Genomic DNA, 18,979 nt, shown 5'->3' with positions numbered 1-18,979 from the left:
CGCAGCTTTGTTTTCAATAGTTGCACAACCTACACTTGTGAACCAAGTGTTGGAAAGGCAGATGGGTGACCTTGTGGTGGAATCATTCCGAGAGAAGATTTCCAATGGGAAGGTAAAAAAAGGTTTGACTGTGTATCCCGACCTGAGTGTGAGATACCTTGATCGCTTGTTTGTACCGGAGTCTTGCCGAGAGGAAGTACTCCGAGAGTTTCACTATTCGCGCCTTACGGTGCATCCTGGAGGCACAAAGATGTATCATGATCTTAGTCGCCAGTTTTGGTGGAGAGGAATGCAAAAGGATGTGGCTATGTTTGTATCAAAATGCCTTACTTGTCAACAAGTGAAGGCCAAGCATCAGAGGCCAGCAGGTTTGTTGCAACCCTTGCCTATAGCTGAGTGGAAGTGGGAGCATATTACGATGGACTTTGTTGTGGGCCTTCCGAGGACTCAATGGGGTAGTGATGCCATTTGGGTGGTCGTTGACCGATTGACTAAATCGGCGCATTTTATTCCCATGCGCGTAAGTGACTCAGTAGATTATCTTGCCGACTTGTACATTAGGGACATAGTGAGGTTGCACGGGGTCCCTGTGACGATTGTTTCGGATAGAGATCCGCGTTTCACTGCTCGGTTGTGGCAGAGTTTGCAGAGTGCCTTGGGCATTAGATTGACTTTTAGTACTGTGTATCATCCTCAGACTGACGGGCAATCCGAGCGTACTATTCAGATCCTTGAGGATATGCTTAGAGACTGTGTCCTTGATTTTAAGGCCTATAACAATAGTTTCCAATCGAGTATTGGTATGGCACCGTTTGAGGCCTTGTATGGTCGACCATGTAGATCTCCTATGTGTTAGGCCGAGGTGGGTCATGCACCTTTGATAGGTCCATAGTTGGTTCGAGAAACTACGAAAAAAGTTGCACTTATCCGTAAGAGGCTAGCTACGGCTCAGAGTCGCCAGAAAAGTTATGCCAACCATAGGAAGAGACCTTTGTCTTTTGAGGTGGGAGATCATGTCTTTTTGAAACTATCACCTAGACGGGGTTTGGTGAGGTTTGGGAAGAGTGGGAAGTTGTCCCCTCGATTTATTGGCCCTTTTGAGATCCTTGAACGGATTGGGGAGGTTACTTATCATTTGGCGTTACCGCCACAGATTTCTGGGGTTCATGACGTGTTTCATATTTGTATGCTTCGAAAATATGAGTCAGATCCATCGCACGTGTTGGATTGGACCAACTTAGAGGTAGATGAGGATTCCTCATATGAGAAGAGACCGGTAAGAGTCTTGGATAGACGGGATCAAGTTTTGCGAGGCAAGACAATTCCCTTAGTAAAAGTGTTATGGAGACATCACGGAGTCGAGGAAGCGACTTGGGAACGTGAATTAGAAGTTCGGGAGAAATATCCAGATTTATTTATTGGTGCATGAGCATGTATTGAGAATTTATTGTATTAATGAGAAGTCTAAGCATTGTATATGCTTTAACTTATGAAAACATTGTATATGTTATGGTTATTTGGGAAGAACATGGATTCAATATAAACATTGCTTATGTTTTGAGAATTTGGAACATTGATGATATTGTATCATTTTTGGAAGCATTGTATATGCTATGTACGATTTTTGAAAACTTGAACTTTGGTTAAACATTGTAAATGTTTTGGGAAAATTGAAAATTTCATTTTAATTTGGGACTTGTGAATCGAGTCGGTGTGAATAGATGACTGGGGAATGGGTCATGGTGTTGAACTTGTAGAGATAACATGGTTGTGAATAGTTCAATTATGTTTTAGAGCCTAATTTATAATTTTGGGCACGAAATTTCCTAAAGTGGGGAGGTTGTAGCAATCCCGGTTTTGATCTTTCTTTTATGTTTTGCCACTTCGACTGCGCCACTCGCGGGGGTCCAGGGGGCAGCGCCCCTGTGCGGGTCCAAGGGCAATGCCCCTCAAAACAAAATTGCAAAACGCATTCGAAGTTGCTTGTCCGCACGTGCGGGGAATGAGGCCACACGTGCAAAAAATAGGGCAGGGGGGCTGAAGCACACTGCTAAAAAGGCAAGTACGGCTGGAGGTGTGTGAAGTTAGGTAGATCCAAAATTTTCCCTTTTCTTCTCTCTTTGGGCTGATTGAATGTCACTTTTTGGTATATCTCTCTCTCTCTCTAAAAACATTTCCTCTCCCTTCTCTCTACGTTTCCTACCAAAAACCTCACAAGATCTTTGATTTCTCTAATTGCATTGGGCTATTGGTGCAGGATAGCTATGATTGTTGTAGAAATTACATGAGGATTAGGCGATTTAATGCTAGTCCATTGTTGGTGTCATTGAATATGACTATGTTTATTGGGAGGAGAAAGGGGATGTACTCCATATGTGATTATGTTTATAAATACATTGCATATGTATATTTGTTTGGGAGGAGAAAGGGGATGGACTCCATTTAAAGCAAGTTGGCCGGAGTGTTCTGGGTGAAAGACTCGAAATTTTATATATAAATGGGTGCCGATTCCTTCGGACGAAATATTCGTAAAATGGCAGGTTTGAAGTGTTTATGTGAGTTTTGCATAATTGGAAAATCATTGAGTTGTAATCTCATTTTGATTGTTGAAAGATAACGAATTTAACTCATGAATTGAGTAGCATACATGAACTAGAAATGAAATTAAAGGAAAATGGAATAAGGTTGGTCTTAGTGGCATATGGATATGCAGGTCTTGTGGATGTTTCAGGATCGGTATTGTTTATGTACGTGGTATTTATACCTTTGCTAAACCTCATAAATTGTGTTAGATTATTTCTACTGGGCTGTTGGCTCACCCTATATGGGAATACTATTTTCAAGTACAAGTGAGATGCTTCCTCTAAGGCAATAGCGTGGATGGAGTTTTGGGAAGCAAGAGATTCTTAATTATGCCTTATGTGTATATGTTTGTTATTTGTAAAGCCAATGGCTTAAGATGTAATGAGCGAGACTCAATTTGTGTAACCAAGCAATGACTTGGAAACATGTAAGCCTACATGACATTTAACTGGTTGTTAAACAGTGAACTTTGATATATGAAAGTATGTTGTTTCTCATATTTTTTCCGCATATGAGTTATCTTTATTGTATTATTTTAGGGGCGTTACAGTAGGTGCGGATGATGAATTTATCTCCACAAGAATTTAGCTAGATGATACACTTTCCCACAATCTTCCCTGCAAGAAAGACTCAAAGTCAAAGATCATTACCAATCTAGATAGGTTGGGAGGAACCTCCGATAATCAAATCAACATTGAGACCGGACATAATTAAAAATGGAAAATTGAACAAGTGTAATTGTCATGACCCGAACCCGCCCCTAGAAGTTAGGATCATAATCGGCCAGTAATCATTAGATTACCTACGGCCTTAGATAGAAATCAAACATATTTACCAATAGGGGGCCAGAAGCAGAAGTAAAAATACAAAGATTGTCCAATGAGCTGTGCATATGTGGAAAAATAAAAACCTTTCACACATATATAATAACTCACACATCATATACATAAGCAATTTATACATATCCAAGATCATTCAGAACTTGTCATGTGATAAATCAAAAACAGTCGTAACAGAAACTAAGGTTATACAAACTTAGTCACACATAACCACAAAAGAAAACAAAAAAGGAAAATCAAAAGCCTCATATATGAGGCGACCTTGGCTGACTTAAAAAAAAACTCGATACTTTTTCACAATTTCACTAGGGCTAGGGTGGACATCCGCTGCTCAGCTACATACATATAAATAAAGAGTAAGCTAATGCCCAGTGAATAATACCAGAGTAAAGAGGTTAATGAACGAGATTTGCATATACACAAATCATACTTGTACTTAATACATATGAAGCACAATTCTCATTCTCTTAAGCAAATCATAACGGAACAATCTTGAGTCTAATCCATTATACTTAGAACATGTCAAAGGGATGAAACGACCTTGGATCCAAACAGTTTTCATAACTGATCATAACATATGTACTAAACGACCTCGGGTCCAACATTTCCATATTCTTGTTCATGCGCATATTCAAATTCAAGGTCTTGTTCACATTTAATGGATCCATACACAAATGACTATCTGGTCCTTCACATTACATATACAAAACGACCTTAGGTCCATCATTTTCAAATTCATATTCACGCGCACGTTTATAATCATGATCATGTTCACATTCGTATTCACATTCAAAACAACCTTTGGTCTAATCAATTCCTTGTTCAAAATGACCTTTAGACCATTTAATAATCATACAAAACGGCCTTTGGTCCAATTCATATGTAAGATGACCTTAGGTCTATTTTGTCAAATATTCTAAACGTCCTTAGGCCCATTCAGTGTCCTTGTCAAATATACCATACGGCCTTGGGCCTATTTCATATTCTCGTCAAACATACCAAACGGCCTTAGGCCCATTGTGTATTCATACAAAACGACCTTTGGTCCAATCTTATAATTTTGTGCTTATTAGTCACGTTTCAAGTCTTTTACGAATCACACAAGTAGAATAATCATTCATAATACAAATTCATGACTTCGGAAAACTTACCACATAGGTAGTATTTAGAAAATAACATACATGAAAATATCTTTACTAAGATATTACTCACTGTGTTCAGATGATTGATTCGTCCTCGCGATTGACCCTACACAATTCATAGCACATACAGAAATCGGGTCACAACAAAATTCAATCCGTTCTCAAATTTGTTTGTGTTTCTTAGGCTTCTTTCTAACTCTTTAGTTCATTTAGGATGCTCAATATGCATAAGAATACTCAGAAATGAAAAAGAACAGAAATCAGAACATCATACAACTTTTCAAAGTTTCCTAAAACAGGGTACTTTATTCGAGCGCAACATTAGTCGCTCGAGTGAACCTCTTGGTCTGCAAAAGTACTGGATGCTCTCATTTTACGCTCGAGCCAACTTCTTGGTCGCTCGAGCCAAGACTGAAAATAAATGGTGGTTGCTCGAGCGGTCTTTTGGTCTCTCGAGCCAACCTCCAATGTCAACAGAAGTATTGGGAGCTCGAAATGTACACTTAAGTGACAATTTCATCCCTCGAGCGAACTGCTCGAATTCTGAAATTTTCAGAATTCTGTTTGAGCTTCAAAACACAACTCCAAGGCTCCAAATTCAAATATGACACTCTTGACTTCATATAGTCATTACTATACTTAAATGTTAGCTCAAACTACACAAACCAAAGTCCAACTTGTGGAATTCACCATGCATGTCCCATTTTGGTCTAATTTCTTTTCTAAGACTTTATATACGTGAAATTCAAGTTCATAGCCTCATGAATTATGCAGGCATGATCAAAATGACCTTTCTTTTGAATTAGCCAACATAGATTACACTCTAATATGGGATTTCACAATGATCTCTTACATGCATGGGTGAATTAATCTTCAATTCTTCATTCTAGACTCAATTCATGCAACACATTTCATTATCTTCTTGAATTCATATAATTATGAACTTTAACTCACACATTATGTTTCAAAAACTCACCTAGAGCCTTTAACTCTTCCAATCCTAGCAAGTTCTTGAGCCTAGCTTCCCAATTCTTCAATCTCCAAGTCAATTCCTTCAAGTTCTTTCCTTTCTCTCTCTAAAATGGTGTTTTCTCTCTCTATAGTGTATAATCTCAACACATTGATGAAGAAGAGCTCAATTCTATGAGCCTAAGCACTAGTCTCTTCATATATATAGTGGGTGATTAGCTTAGGTTAATTAAGCTGGATTAAGGTTAAGCAATCTTACTTAAGTTTGATCAATTTAATCTAATTAATTTGATTCGAATTAATTTTTAATCAAATTTCACTGTAGGCTCTAAAAATTATGCTAATCATAATGGTACAGTCAATTTTGGTTTCTGTTGCCTCTACGGCCCTCAATTTCAGTTTATTACAGAATACCGAACAAATTTCTCTACAATGGACAGATACGAATTCAAAAATGCATATAACCACATGCTTAGCATCCAAAATCATATTAGGCATATAATCACAAGTATAATTAGAGATCAACAGCATAACACAGGATGGGATTATCACAGTAATGGTATTTTTTTTCCCCTGGTTACCTCCTTGATTGGCCCTCCTTTTATAGCCAATTAGCATCCAACTTGTATTTGTTATTGGCCGTTAGATCCCTCATCGTCTCATTGGACAATCGGCAACCTGTCAGAGGTCATCCTTTTGGCAATCAACTTGCATTGGCTATTGGCCGTTGGATATCTATCATTCCATCGAATGGATGAGCCCTTTGTCGAAGGTCATTTTCATATAGATCAGCCGGATTGTGCTAGTTTGAGTAGATCATGGTGATTGGCTCCTTTTGGCTTTCTATAGTCGAACAAACTTTGATCTCGAGTAGTGGTTTTCCCTCTCTTTCTGGGCCTGCTTGGGCCTAAGTTTCCTTGGGCCAAATTTTCATCGTCCACAATTGTAACACCCACATCTTGCATTGCTTGACATAACATTCATATATCCATTCGTATTGGAAAATTATTTGACCTTGCTTGTATGATATATGTGATATGCTAGTTTAGTGGGGAACTTAGAAAGGAGAATGTGAATAGGAATATCTTTGGTGGAAAAGCTTAGAGAATTTGGTAGGTGTTAAAGAGTTAGGGGATTTATTTTGAATTTAAGTATTGAATAATTAGATGATTCAGTAAACTCTAAGTGATGAGCTTAATGACTTTAGTCTAATGAGTAGAGTTTAATGAGTATTTTATTAGAAATTAAGCGGAATTAGGAAAAGTTAAGTACGATTAACTAAAGCCTAAGTAAGATAAAAACACTTTGAGACAATATTATAATAGCCTGAATCCTGAACTAAAAGGTGGTAGCCTGTGTAGATAGCTCTTTGGCCACCAAGTCTCTCTTAAGGGGAGGGACATCTTGGGTTCTACCAAGTGCAATGAGAGGCAAGATTTAAGTCTTCGCAAAGAGAAGATGTGAGTTCAACTCCCCTAAATGTTAATCAAATAACTAATTACTTATTTTCTTCAATAAAATTTTTTAAAAAAAAGGCCTAAATCATGTATTAATGTCATATGATGAAATATTTTTCCCATTATTGTAATTTTATGAAAAGCATCAGAAACATAATAAGGTCTAAACCTGAATTCCAAACAATAAGCGCCAAAACCAAATATCGTCTAAAACTCAATTCCAAAACAATAAGCAGTAAAACCATAATATCGTCTAAAACTGAATTCCAAAACAATCTGTTGGACAATGTTTGTGGTTCGAATCCCTTTCATTTCGCATATTTGCTTCTATGTGGCATCCATCATCCTTCCTGGATAAATTAAATAGTAAAATTAAATTTTAAAATTTAGATGTTATAGTTATAAATCTAAAAAAAATAGCATTAAAATTTTCTAATTAAATAATAATTCCACGCCATGAATGTAGAAGGCATATGATCTTGATACACACAATAGTGAAGGATGAGGGTAAGTCATATAGGGTAAATCAACCTAAAATAATAGGTTTAATAGGTAAGTTGATTGAATTTAATCTATAAGGTATTATTTGGTGCACTCAAATAGAATAAAATGAACTAATTATTCCATTAAAATGTCCATCTCATATTTGGTAGATTAAAAAATTAATAAATACTACATTACAAATGAAACTATCATTCATCATTGTAACAAACTAATCATTTCATACCAGAGTTAAAAGAATCACCCTATTGTATTCCATCCCATTTTATTTTAGTCAACCAAATAGAGCATTAATGTAGAATGATTATATTCTATTCCGTTCCATTTTAATTTAGTTAAACAAATAGAATATTAATGTATATAATAAAATTTTTTGTGCAATAGGTAAGGCATGTAATGACATAAATAGAATTAATTACATTAAAAGGTTGAATAATTTCTGAGATTAACACTTTACTAATTAAAAATATAAGAGGTCAAAAGATCATACTTAAACATTCAATAATATTTAGACACAATCTTTTAAAATAATATATTTGGAGTTTTAGTGCATGTAGCACTAAACTAAGCTAGCAATTCATCTCAATAAAATAATAATTAAACTAATTTTGTATTTTAGAAAATATTTTATTTTAAGAATTACAACAATATATCAAAATCGATAAAGGAAACAGATTAATTTATTATCAGCATACCTTCTCCTCTAAGAAGCGTATCTTGGACTTAAGCTCCTTCACATAATTTGAACGGTCATCTGCAATTGATGTGCATATATATATATATATATATAAGTCAATCTAAAACATCTATCAAAATTAAGTTTTGGTAAATTAAAATTAAAAGGTTACCTCCCCAAGGTAGATCTCTCTGTAGTAGAACAGTCGCAAAAGGTCGCTGAAGTGGATTCAAATCAAAAAGATCAGACAGAATGGGATTCACTTTATCTGGAGAGGACCCCTCCTTGATATCTCTAAAGAGTGTGAATCTCTCGCTATCAGTCTGGAACTGATACAAGAGATCACATAACAATAAACCTACACTGAATATATCGGCTTTTTGAGTGATGGAAATCGTATCATTCGCCTTTGCCTTCGCCTTCTCCTGTGCAATCAACTCCGGTGCCTGATATGCTATATTCCCGACACCTCCTAAAATTTCAACGCTCATACCGTCGACTATAAAGGTGGCTGGAAGAAAGAAAAAAAATTGTATAAAAATTAAAGTTAAATTGGAAAAATTATTTAAAAGGTTAATTACACTTGATATCTCTATATTTTTATTATAATCTTATTCTTCAATTGTGATGGTAAACCTTTTACAATTTAACTCAAGTTACAATTTATCAACCTTACAAACCTTGAATCACGTAACGTAAAAGTGATATTTCAACTTGATTTAGAGTGTGAAGGGTTGATTGTCAAAATTAAAAATGAAAGAATTAAAATGAAATTATAGTAAAAGTATAAAAGTGCTATAATTAATAATAATTTAAAATTTTTTAAAAAAATAAAATTATTTGAGTACCTAAACCAAAATCACCAATCTTGATATTATTGTTTTTGTCCAGAAAAATGTTCGCTCTAGTAAGATCGCGATGAATGACTCCCTGATGATGAATATGCTCCACACCTTCCACAATTTGGCGAAAATAATGCCAAATTGTATCTTCATCAATCTGATTGTCCAACTCTTTGGACAAATCCAATCGTGCTTGCAAAGTCCTGAAACGCATATCATTTGAATAACATAGCACATAAAAAAAAAACATTAACTAAACTAAATAGTTAAACTACTATCATACATTTTTGAGAATCTACATCACAAACTTTTGAATATCAAAATTCAACTTTAAAAGAACTACACACAAGTCCAAAATGATTTCAGCATATAGCCAACGAATATAATTTTTTTGGTGAAACCAAATGGAGCCCAAGTCTCACTTGGGCACAGAGATTTTGTATATGTAAATGGTATTAAATAATGACATAACAAGGATGTTCACATTTTGATGCAGTCTTTAGTCTCTGAACTTATGGTTGGCAAATATTCAAAAGTAATATTGCCCCTTCCCCTTTTGTGTTGATGTCCAGTTTCCATTGTACCAAAAAAATTAAATACAATAAATTAAGTAGTTGAAAATAGAGATCTTACTAATTTTAATCCTCTATTTCATGTAAAAAACAGAAATGCAACCTATATTGTCAACTATTCTTTTTCCAAAATTAAATTGACCCCCCTCAGTCTTGCTACAAGCAACTACTATCATACATTAAAAAGATGCAAATATGACTATTGTTAGGTTTTTATTCTTGGCAACCCCGTTTGACAAAACTCCTTTCAGTTGTATTTGTTTTCGCACTTTTATTTCAGTGAGGCTATGAGTTTATTAGATGCAAATCCAACCCGAATCGAGTCTTGCAGAGAAGTTTGTGATGTTAATGCTTGCAAGATTGCCACTTCGCTGATTATGATGAGTGTCGAGCTGCCCGGTCAGCTCGCGGGCCGAAGCAAAATGCAAAATTGCATTCAAAATTACATGTCCATCCTTGGTCGCTCGAGTTAAGGAGTGCTCGCTCGAGCCAAGGAGTGCTCGCTCGAGCCAAGGATTCGTGGCTCGAGCCAAGGCACTAGTGGAAATTGCGCGAGTTAAGGTTCTCGCTCGAGCGAGAGAAGCTTCGCTCGAGCGAGCTTCAAAATCCGGATTTCAATAAGGAATTGGTTTTCTTCCAAAACTAGGTTTACTTTGGTTTTCTATAAGTAGTTGGTTTTCTCCTAAAACTTGACTAATTTTCTCCAGATCTTCTTTTCGGGTTCTAAGGTTTATATCTGGGGATATTTTTCTAGTTTTCTTTGATGTTTTGATTGAGTATTCAACTCGTGGTTTAAAGAGTATACGTCAAAGGATTATTTATTTGTTCTACACAAAAGAGAGAGTTGTTCTTCGGTGGATTCTGAAGAATTCGAGCCTGAAGCTTTGGTGGATTCCGGAGTGGCTCATCGTCAAGACAATTCCGAGGTGAAGACGGGGTTGGAAGAGACACATAGAGGTTGGTTCAATTCGGGCGTGGATTCACTAGGTAATTGAGAGTATACCTGTGTAATTCCTTTATATCTTCTTAGTGGATTGTTTGTGGCTATTGCCCGTGGTTTTTTTTATCACAATTGGAGGTGTCCAATTGTGGTTTTTCCACGTAAAATCGTTGTGTCAATTTGTCTTGATTGTTTGATTGGGATTGTTGTTTACTACTTAAAATTGATACAAAATCACAAATCAACATCTAGGGGATTTCTAGATTTTTCAATTGGTATCAGAGCAGGTCGTTCTATTTTTTTTAAAAAAAATATATCTTTTAGAACGAGATCTTGTTTGATTTGTGATAATGGATTCAATTCGTGAGGGAAATTCTATGGTTCGACCACCCCTACTTGACGGATCCAATTATTCTTTTTGGAAAGCTCGGATGAGATCTTTTTTGAAATCTATAGATGAAAAAGTTTGGCAATCTGTCATGAATGGGTGGACTGAACTAACAATTACCATTGATGGAGTAACTTTCCCCAAACCAATTGAAAAGTGGGACACAATTGATTACCAAAATAGTAGCTGGAATAGTAAAGCTATCAATTCTCTCTTTTGCGTTGTCACACCTGAAGAGTTTAGTCCAATTTGCAATTGTGAAGTCGCAAAAGAGGCTTGGGATATCTTACAAACTATTCATGAGGGCACTTCTTCTGTTAAACGCTCAAAACTTCAAAGGCTCACGTCTAGTTTCGAAAACCTTTCAATGAGAGATAGTGAGACCTTTGATGAATTTTATGCGAAGTTGAGTGACATTGTAAATTCCAGCTTCAATTTAGGTGAAAAAAATACCAGAATCCAAAGTTGTGGGAAAAATTTTGAGATCCTTGCCCGATCGGTTCCAACCAAAAGTTACGGCTATTGAGGAGGCTCAAGATGTTGACAACCTCAAGCGCGATCAGTTGGTTGGAAATCTCCAAACTTATAAGGCACATAGGAATTTCAAAAAGAAACAAAAAGATATTACTTTTAGTAGTGCTCATAGAGTTGGAGAGGATTATGAGATATATTCCAAGATTACGGCTGGTTCTGTTAAACAATTTAAAAAATCTTTTTTGAAAAAGAATCCTAATCTTTTGGACTCTACTCATACTCATAAATCTAAAAGCAAAGATAAACTCAAAATTAATCCTATAGCCAAGAAGGAGAAAGGAAAAATACAAGGGAACTCTGAAAGAGTCCAATGCTATGAATGCCAAGGATATGGCCACTTTGCTTCAGAATGCTCCACTCGTTTGAAAAAGAAGAAAGCCCTCGCCATCACTTGGGTTGATGAATCAGAATCTGATGAAGATGAAAGTGACAATGAAGATCAAAGCGAAGAGGGACATAAACAATTCCTTGTTTTCATGGCAGCTTCTGAAACTAAAGGACGAACAGAGTATCCGAAGAACCTGGTTGAGAATGCCACTGATAATGAATCCTCGGGAAGTGGTGATGAAGAGCTTGAGCAAGCTTATGAAAAGTTATATAAGGAATCTCTTAAGTTATCCAAATTGAATGACAAACTCACTATGAAACTCACAGCATGTGAAAGTGAGAATGTCAAACTAAAGGAGGAGATTTCTGAGGCTAGGATTGATGCCATCAAGATAGCTAATGGTCGACAAGCTCTTTGTGAAAAACTCTTGACTTGTGAGACAGAGAGGAATGAGCTACAACAAATCTATGCAACATATGAAGAAAAAATTGAAACTCTCAAGATGTCTCAAGTTGCTTTGGAAGAACTAATGATCAAGAAAGAGGAAGAACTCAAGTGTGCTATGGCTACCATTGGTCTTTGGAACAAAGGATCAAAGACTTTGGACAATATCATTGGGTCTCAACAAATTTGTTCTGACAAGAGTGGCATTGCATTTGGTGGTAAGATCGAGCAAAAACAGAGTGCATCTACATCTCATGATACAAGAACTCAAGGAAAAGGAGGACAAAAAATTCAACATGAGGATGGACTTCTCAAACTTCCTAGAGTTGGTAAGACCAAAGAAAAGAAGGTACACTCTGTTTTTATTTGTCATCATTGTAGTATGCATGGTCATATTCGCCCTTATTGTTATAAGTTGTATGGGAGAGTGTCTCATAGAGATGAAAGAAATTCTAACACCTCATGGGGTGGGAGACACTTCATTGGTCGTAAGGAGGTTAAGGGTCATAATAAACCTTGCTATTTTGATATGCTTGAGACCAAACATAGAGCATGTTTGCATTTGCCTAGACCTAGGAATAGGAAGTTGGAAACCATGTCGAGACGGGTTCCTATTGCAGGGGAAAGGAACCACCACGTCAAGACACCACCCAAGAACCGCAATTCTTACAACTTTGTTCATACTAAAGCGGTTTGGGTGAGAAAACTTGACTTGTGCTAATTTGTTTATTCTTTTTAGTTTTTAGGTTTCTATGTGGTTTTTTTTTTTTTTTTGAGTCATTTAATGTGTGCATGTTCGTTTTTTGTCTTGCTTTAGTTAAAAAAAAATGAAAAAAATCCAAAAAGATTTTCTTAGTATGGTTTTGCAAGCTTGAAATTTTTGAGTGGTCCTTGGTGCATATTGGAATTGATGAGAATATCCATTACATGTTAATAGATGTGTGCTTTCTGTGGTCATTACTCATTTTGGAGTATGCGTTTTTTCATTAGTATGTCTCATTCTGTACACACTCTTGGATTAGCAATTTTGGAGTCTTCCGCCTTAGTGATTATGTTTTCTCTATGGACTTCTGTCATTGATCTTTTGCTTTTCTAAAGGAATTGACCTATACTAGCATATCATGGGTGATGTTGAGTCTCTTAACCACCTTCCATCCTTTTGCACCTCCACGGCTTTCCCCTCAATTCTTTGTAGTCTAGCCATGAGGAAAAGGCTACCTCAGAGTCACCAACCAGGCCATCCTTATTATATCCATGCTTCTCTGGTTCGGTTTCCATACTCTTGAGCGTGTCAGCCGCCAATGAGTGTGCAAAAGAAAAAGAAAGAGAAAGAGAATAAGACAAAATATGCAAAAGAAAGAAAAAAAAGAAAAGATTCATTGATTGAGATGGAGCCTCCGCTTTTACTCACCAAATATCCCTTGATTCCTAGTGGTTTGACTTTCCTTTGTTGCGCTTAGATTCTCTTGTCAGATGTCCAACTTTCAGATCACTACTAGGATTGAATCTAGTGTTTGTCGAACTCCAAGAGTCACACACACACTTTTCTCATGGGATCTATGCTTTTCACATAATGCATCACTTTCTTTAATGAGGAATCTTCTACAGACGGCGCACATTGTGTTTTCTTGTAATGGTGCTTCTTGGATAGTCTTGTGTGTTTTAAGGTACTAATATGAAATTCCTTGCTTGCTTCACCATATTATTTTTGTTGTTTTTTCTTCTTGTTCACTGTTTTCAGTGTTTGTGGTTGCTTTTGGTAAGGGAGTTTGGTTTTTATTGCAAGAGTTGTTTAGCATGAACACTTTGATTTGTTTGGTAAGGGAGATTTGCTAGTTGTTTTGAATGTTGTTATGCATTGTTTGCTATTTATTTCCTTGTTGCATGCTCCTGGTATTTACATCGTCATATCATTGCTTGTGTGGTTTATGATCTTGCTTTTGTTGTTTAATAGTAGTTTTGGAGATTGTGGCACTAATAATTGTTTTGCAGATCATGACATTGAGAAAGAAGTGTGTTTTTATTGGCTGTAAGGGTTTGGGTGTTTAGGATTTTATTTGTTAGGTGTGTTTTGTCACGGCATTGCCAAAGAGGGAGATTGTTAGGTTTTTATTCTTGGCAACCCCGTTTGACAAAACTCCTTTCAGTTGTATTTGTTTTCGCACTTTTATTTCAGTGAGGCTATGAGTTTATTAGATGCGAATCCAACTCGAATCAAGCCTTGCAGAGAAGTTTGTGATGTTAATGCTTTCAAGATTGACACTTCGCTGATTATGACGGGGGTCGAGCTGCCGGGTCAGCTCGCGGGCCGAAGCAAAATGCAAAATTGCATTCAAAATTACATGTTCATCCTTGCTCGCTCGAGTCAAGGAGTGCTCGATCGAGCCAAGGCTTGCTCGCTCGAGCCAAGGAGTTCTCGCTCGAGCGAAGGATTGCGTCCACACAAAAACCTGAAAGAGTTGATTGCTCTCTCGAGCCAAAGATTCGTGGCTCGAGCCAAGGCACTAGTGGAAATCACGCGAGTTAAGGTTCTCGCTCGAGCGAGAGAAGCTTCGCTCGAGCGAGCTTCAAAATCCGGATTTCAATAAGGAATTGGTTTTCTTCCAAAACTAGGTTTACTTTGGTTTTCTATAAATAGTTGGTTTTTTCCCAAAACTTGACTAATTTTCTCCAGATCTTCTTTTTGGGTTCTAAGGTTTATATCTGGGGATATTTTTCTAGTTTTCTTTGATGTTTTGATTGAGTATTCAACTCGTGGTTTAAAGAGTATATATCAAAGGATTATTTGTTTGTTCTACACAAAAGAGAGTGTTGTTCTTTGGTAGATTCTGAAGAATTCGAGCCTGAAGCTTTGGTGGATTCCGGAGTGGCTCATCGTCAAAACAATTCCGAGGTGAAGACGGGGTTGGAAGAGACACATAGAGGTTGGTTTAATTCGGGCGTGGATTCGCTAGGTAATTAAGAGTATACCTGTGTAATTCCTTTATATCTTCTTAGTGGATTGTTTTGTGACTGTTGCCCGTGATTTTTTTATCACAATTGGAGGTGTCCAATTGTGGGTTTTCCACGTAAAATTTTTGTGTCGATTTGTCTTGATTGTTTGATTGGGATTGTTGTTTACTACTTAAAATTGATACATAATCACAAATCAACATCTAGGGGATTTTTAGATTCTTCAACTATAATTTTTGCATGCGGTTTTAATTTGATCTTTATAATTTTTATTGTATTAATGTTGTCCCTTAATTGTTTATTATGTCAATTTAATTCGATTAATAACATTTTACGAAGTAGAATAGAAATCAACAAGAAAAAAATAATATATTGAAAGGGGAATTGACCATCAAATTGGATGACAACCCCTCAATTTTATTGTTCTTTTAAAAAAAGAGTGAATAAACACTATTTTACCCATTGATTTCAATTCAATTTTCACATAGATGCAATTAGAAATCACAAAAATTGAATTGATACAAGAGACAAAATTTAAAGACTATGAGTGTAATTTTTCCTAGTAGAAATGCTTACGAGGGGCAGAACTCCATTTGAATATATAATGTTGCAGTCGGCTTGTCTGAATCATCTGAGGATGACAAATCTTGGTCGCTTTGTGATTTTTCATCTATATAGCCTTCCTCAATCCATGCCTGCAAAAGTGGATTATTAATAGTTAAGATAGGAGTTGAGATTATATATATTATGAGTGCAATCTAAGTGTATAGCAATAAGAGTAGAAGGATTAATTTCTTTTAACCTGATAATAGCGAACGATATGTCGATGTTTCATTATCGATAGAGCAAGCACCTCACTATACATTTAGAAAAAATTAGAAGAGAGAAATTCAAAATATCTAGATGTTATCAAAAAGATCAAATTTATCTCACTTCAACACTTTTTCGCGCTCTTCCTGGTCATTCTTAAGTGGTATTTTCTTAATTGCGTAAATGCATTTGTCTACCAAATTTTTGCATTTGACAACTTCGCCAAAGCCACCTTTTCCTGCAAATGATTTACAATTATTTAACTTTCAGATCTCCAAGGACAATAACTCCAAAAAAATTCACATGACGAGGATCTCTCTGAGTATGCTCAACTTTCTGTGTTTAAAACCTAAAAGGCATCTTCAATTGGGCCCATCTAGTTAAGCAGGTATTTTCTTATGAATAACATCATAAATTCATATGACACTTGCAAAAACCATAACTTAAAATATAAAAGGAAGCCATAAAATGAAAAAAATCAGAAACCCAATGGACAAGTTCTTTTTTTTTTCTCAAGAATACAAGAATAAACAGAAGATAAATGTAGGGAAGACAAATTGAAATATCCATGTACCAAGTTTTTCAAGCACCACAAAATCAGTATGCAACCGAGAGCTCATATCTCCAGAATGGCAGAATCATAAGCAAGCTGCCAAAATTCAAAAATTGATTGATTAGTGCATGTAATATTAACCCTATCTTCAATGACAACAACAAATTCAGAGCAAATACACTAACACAGTATAACAATGTTGAATAGAATCAGGTATAATTCATAACTAAAATTATTAACTTCATAATTAGGGTGTATTATCTCTACCACTTAAGAAGTATATGTGTTTTCCAATTTTAATCTCCTGTTGCACTTTCAATGGAATATCAGGTGGAAATATATCAATGGTGGCAAAGGCCTCATAGATTAAAGGCATGGGTGATGTGTTTAAAATCTGAGTTCGAAGAGATTCAAACTTAGAGTTTAAACCCATAAAAAACTGGTAGGTGTGCTGGCGAGTAAGGCATTTGGACATGAAGAGAAGCAGCATCTGCTGGTAACTCAATCAACGGCTTATATTGAGCCAATTCTTTCCAACAGGATTGAAGATATGCAAAGAACTCTGGCACAGAAAGACCCAATGCAGACTAGGAGACACGAGCAATGTCCTAATAGAGCTCAAAGATACGAACATCATTATAAGCATAAGCATACATCTGTGACAAGGCACGCCATAGACTAGGAACTGTGTCACAATAGAGAAACATGTGATATAAACGATCCTCCATGGAGTTGAACATCCATCCCAAAATAGTACAATTATCAATATCCCATTGGGCACGTGTAGGATCTGTCGCAGCAAGCTGGGTAGTAGAAGATAGGAGCTAGTGAGCTTTTCCCTTTCCCTCTAAATAGAGTTTAAGGGAGCGACTCTAGGTGGCCATTCAACACCACACACTCATAATACGATGAACAAGTGTGATGAGAAAAAGAAAAATCATAACTAATTAGGACAAGCTTGGTGGACATATCAAAAATAACATTAGGAGGTATCTCAGTAATGGTGAAATACACATAGCAACACAATTCAGAAAAAAATCCGACAAGCCGAAAAAACTCAACAGCTAATCCGATAAATGTTACCGAATAAACAATAGCCTACTGAATGAAAAAGAGCCAAAAAGGTGCTTAACACATCAGCACTATACCTTGGAAAGGGCAAAAGAGGGCCTGAACTACCCTAAACAGATTGCCGACACCTAAGGCCAATAACCAGCCAGGTCTGCAGCAAACAGTGACCTCGGCAGGGCTGAAACCACCTGCCGAGGGTCTAGGACAGTTGGGTAAGGGCTTTTGAGTGGTGTAGAGGGGCTAGGAGGGGCTGTTGGGTGGTGTAGAAGAGAGGGGACGGGTGGTGTAGAGGGGCTTGGAGGGGCTGTCGGCACCTAAGGAAGATGAAAGAAGGGGAAGAACAAGTTGGGTAGTGGCTGGGTAATGGCAGCAAGGAGGAAGGAGAAGGGCTAGGGTTTCCGAATGTAGTTCTGATACCAAAAAAGATGAAAGCAATGGTTTGACTTATCTTTGAATGAGGTAGAGGCGATGTATATATATCATATTCATTATACAATTAATAAACAATATAAACATGAAGAGAGATTCCTACAATCAACATTAAAATATTCTAATTCCTATTCTGAACATAATATTCTAGTTTTTGCATTCAACAGTGGTTCCCAAACAAAAGGGGGAAGTTTGGAAAAGTAGCAGGATTCAGTCTTCCATGTAGACAGTAACAAGTTTAATAGCATTTCTTGAAGTGAAGATATAATTATACTGTGTCAAATGAAAAACAATCGCTCGAGACTAAGGGAAAAAAAAAGGGAAAAAAAAAAGAGCTTATGTGTTTACCAATTGCATAAATTCCAAGCACTAATCACCACAAACATGATTCATAACTTGAAGCGAAGTTGTGTCCAGACATACAAAGATTTTTATTGCATTTTTTTAAGCAACAACAAAAACATATGCTCCAGTAAGGAAACGAGTACATTGTCAAGAACCATATTCTATTCAAGAAATCAACACAGATATCCAGAAACTTTCAAAAGTAATCGATTATGGTCCAACCAAATGTATAGAATTAGTCAATGACCCACCATGCTCTAAAAGAAATTAATAATTTGAAATAACAAAATCATATGATTCAATGCATATGATATTCTGCAAAAAGGACATTAAAAAAAAAAAAGTAATCACCAATCGAAGCACTGTCAAACAATGAGAGAATATAAAAGAAGCAAAATCCTGAACCCTTAATCAGAACATAACAATTTATTTATTTATTTTGGATTTTAAAACCCTAAGACAAAATCAGAACTAAACAAAATCAAATAAGATTGTTTACTCTCGAAGTAAACACAAATCTAATTCTCTGAGGACACAAATACTTCATCAAGAATTTTACCCTATCCAAGAAATTGACAAAGAAATCAGTTGTCTTTCTAATTGT

General features: G+C 36.3%; 1 protein-coding gene across 1 annotated transcript; it reads right to left on the bottom strand.

Annotated features, from left to right (window-relative positions):
- Positions 1 to 7,317: 7,317 nt before the first annotated feature.
- LOC114268502 (eIF-2-alpha kinase GCN2-like) lies at positions 7,318 to 16,906 on the bottom strand. The gene is made up of 7 exons (XM_082885771.1): positions 16,798 to 16,906; positions 16,101 to 16,215; positions 15,970 to 16,024; positions 15,744 to 15,862; positions 9,016 to 9,212; positions 8,340 to 8,678; positions 7,318 to 7,340 (listed from the first exon to the last, which is right to left on the bottom strand). The coding sequence occupies exons 1-7, from the start codon at positions 16,904 to 16,906 to the stop codon at positions 7,318 to 7,320; spliced, it is 957 nt and encodes a 318-aa protein (XP_082741897.1).
- Positions 16,907 to 18,979: the final 2,073 nt, after the last annotated feature.

The sequence above is a fragment of the Camellia sinensis genome, chromosome 8 (assembly GCF_055761805.1).
Source record: "Camellia sinensis isolate YWXY chromosome 8, ASM5576180v1, whole genome shotgun sequence".
Lineage (NCBI taxonomy): Eukaryota > Viridiplantae > Streptophyta > Magnoliopsida > Ericales > Theaceae > Camellia > Camellia sinensis.
The sequence above is the reverse complement of the archived record's forward strand: the minus strand, read 5'-3'. Positions and strand labels throughout refer to the sequence as shown.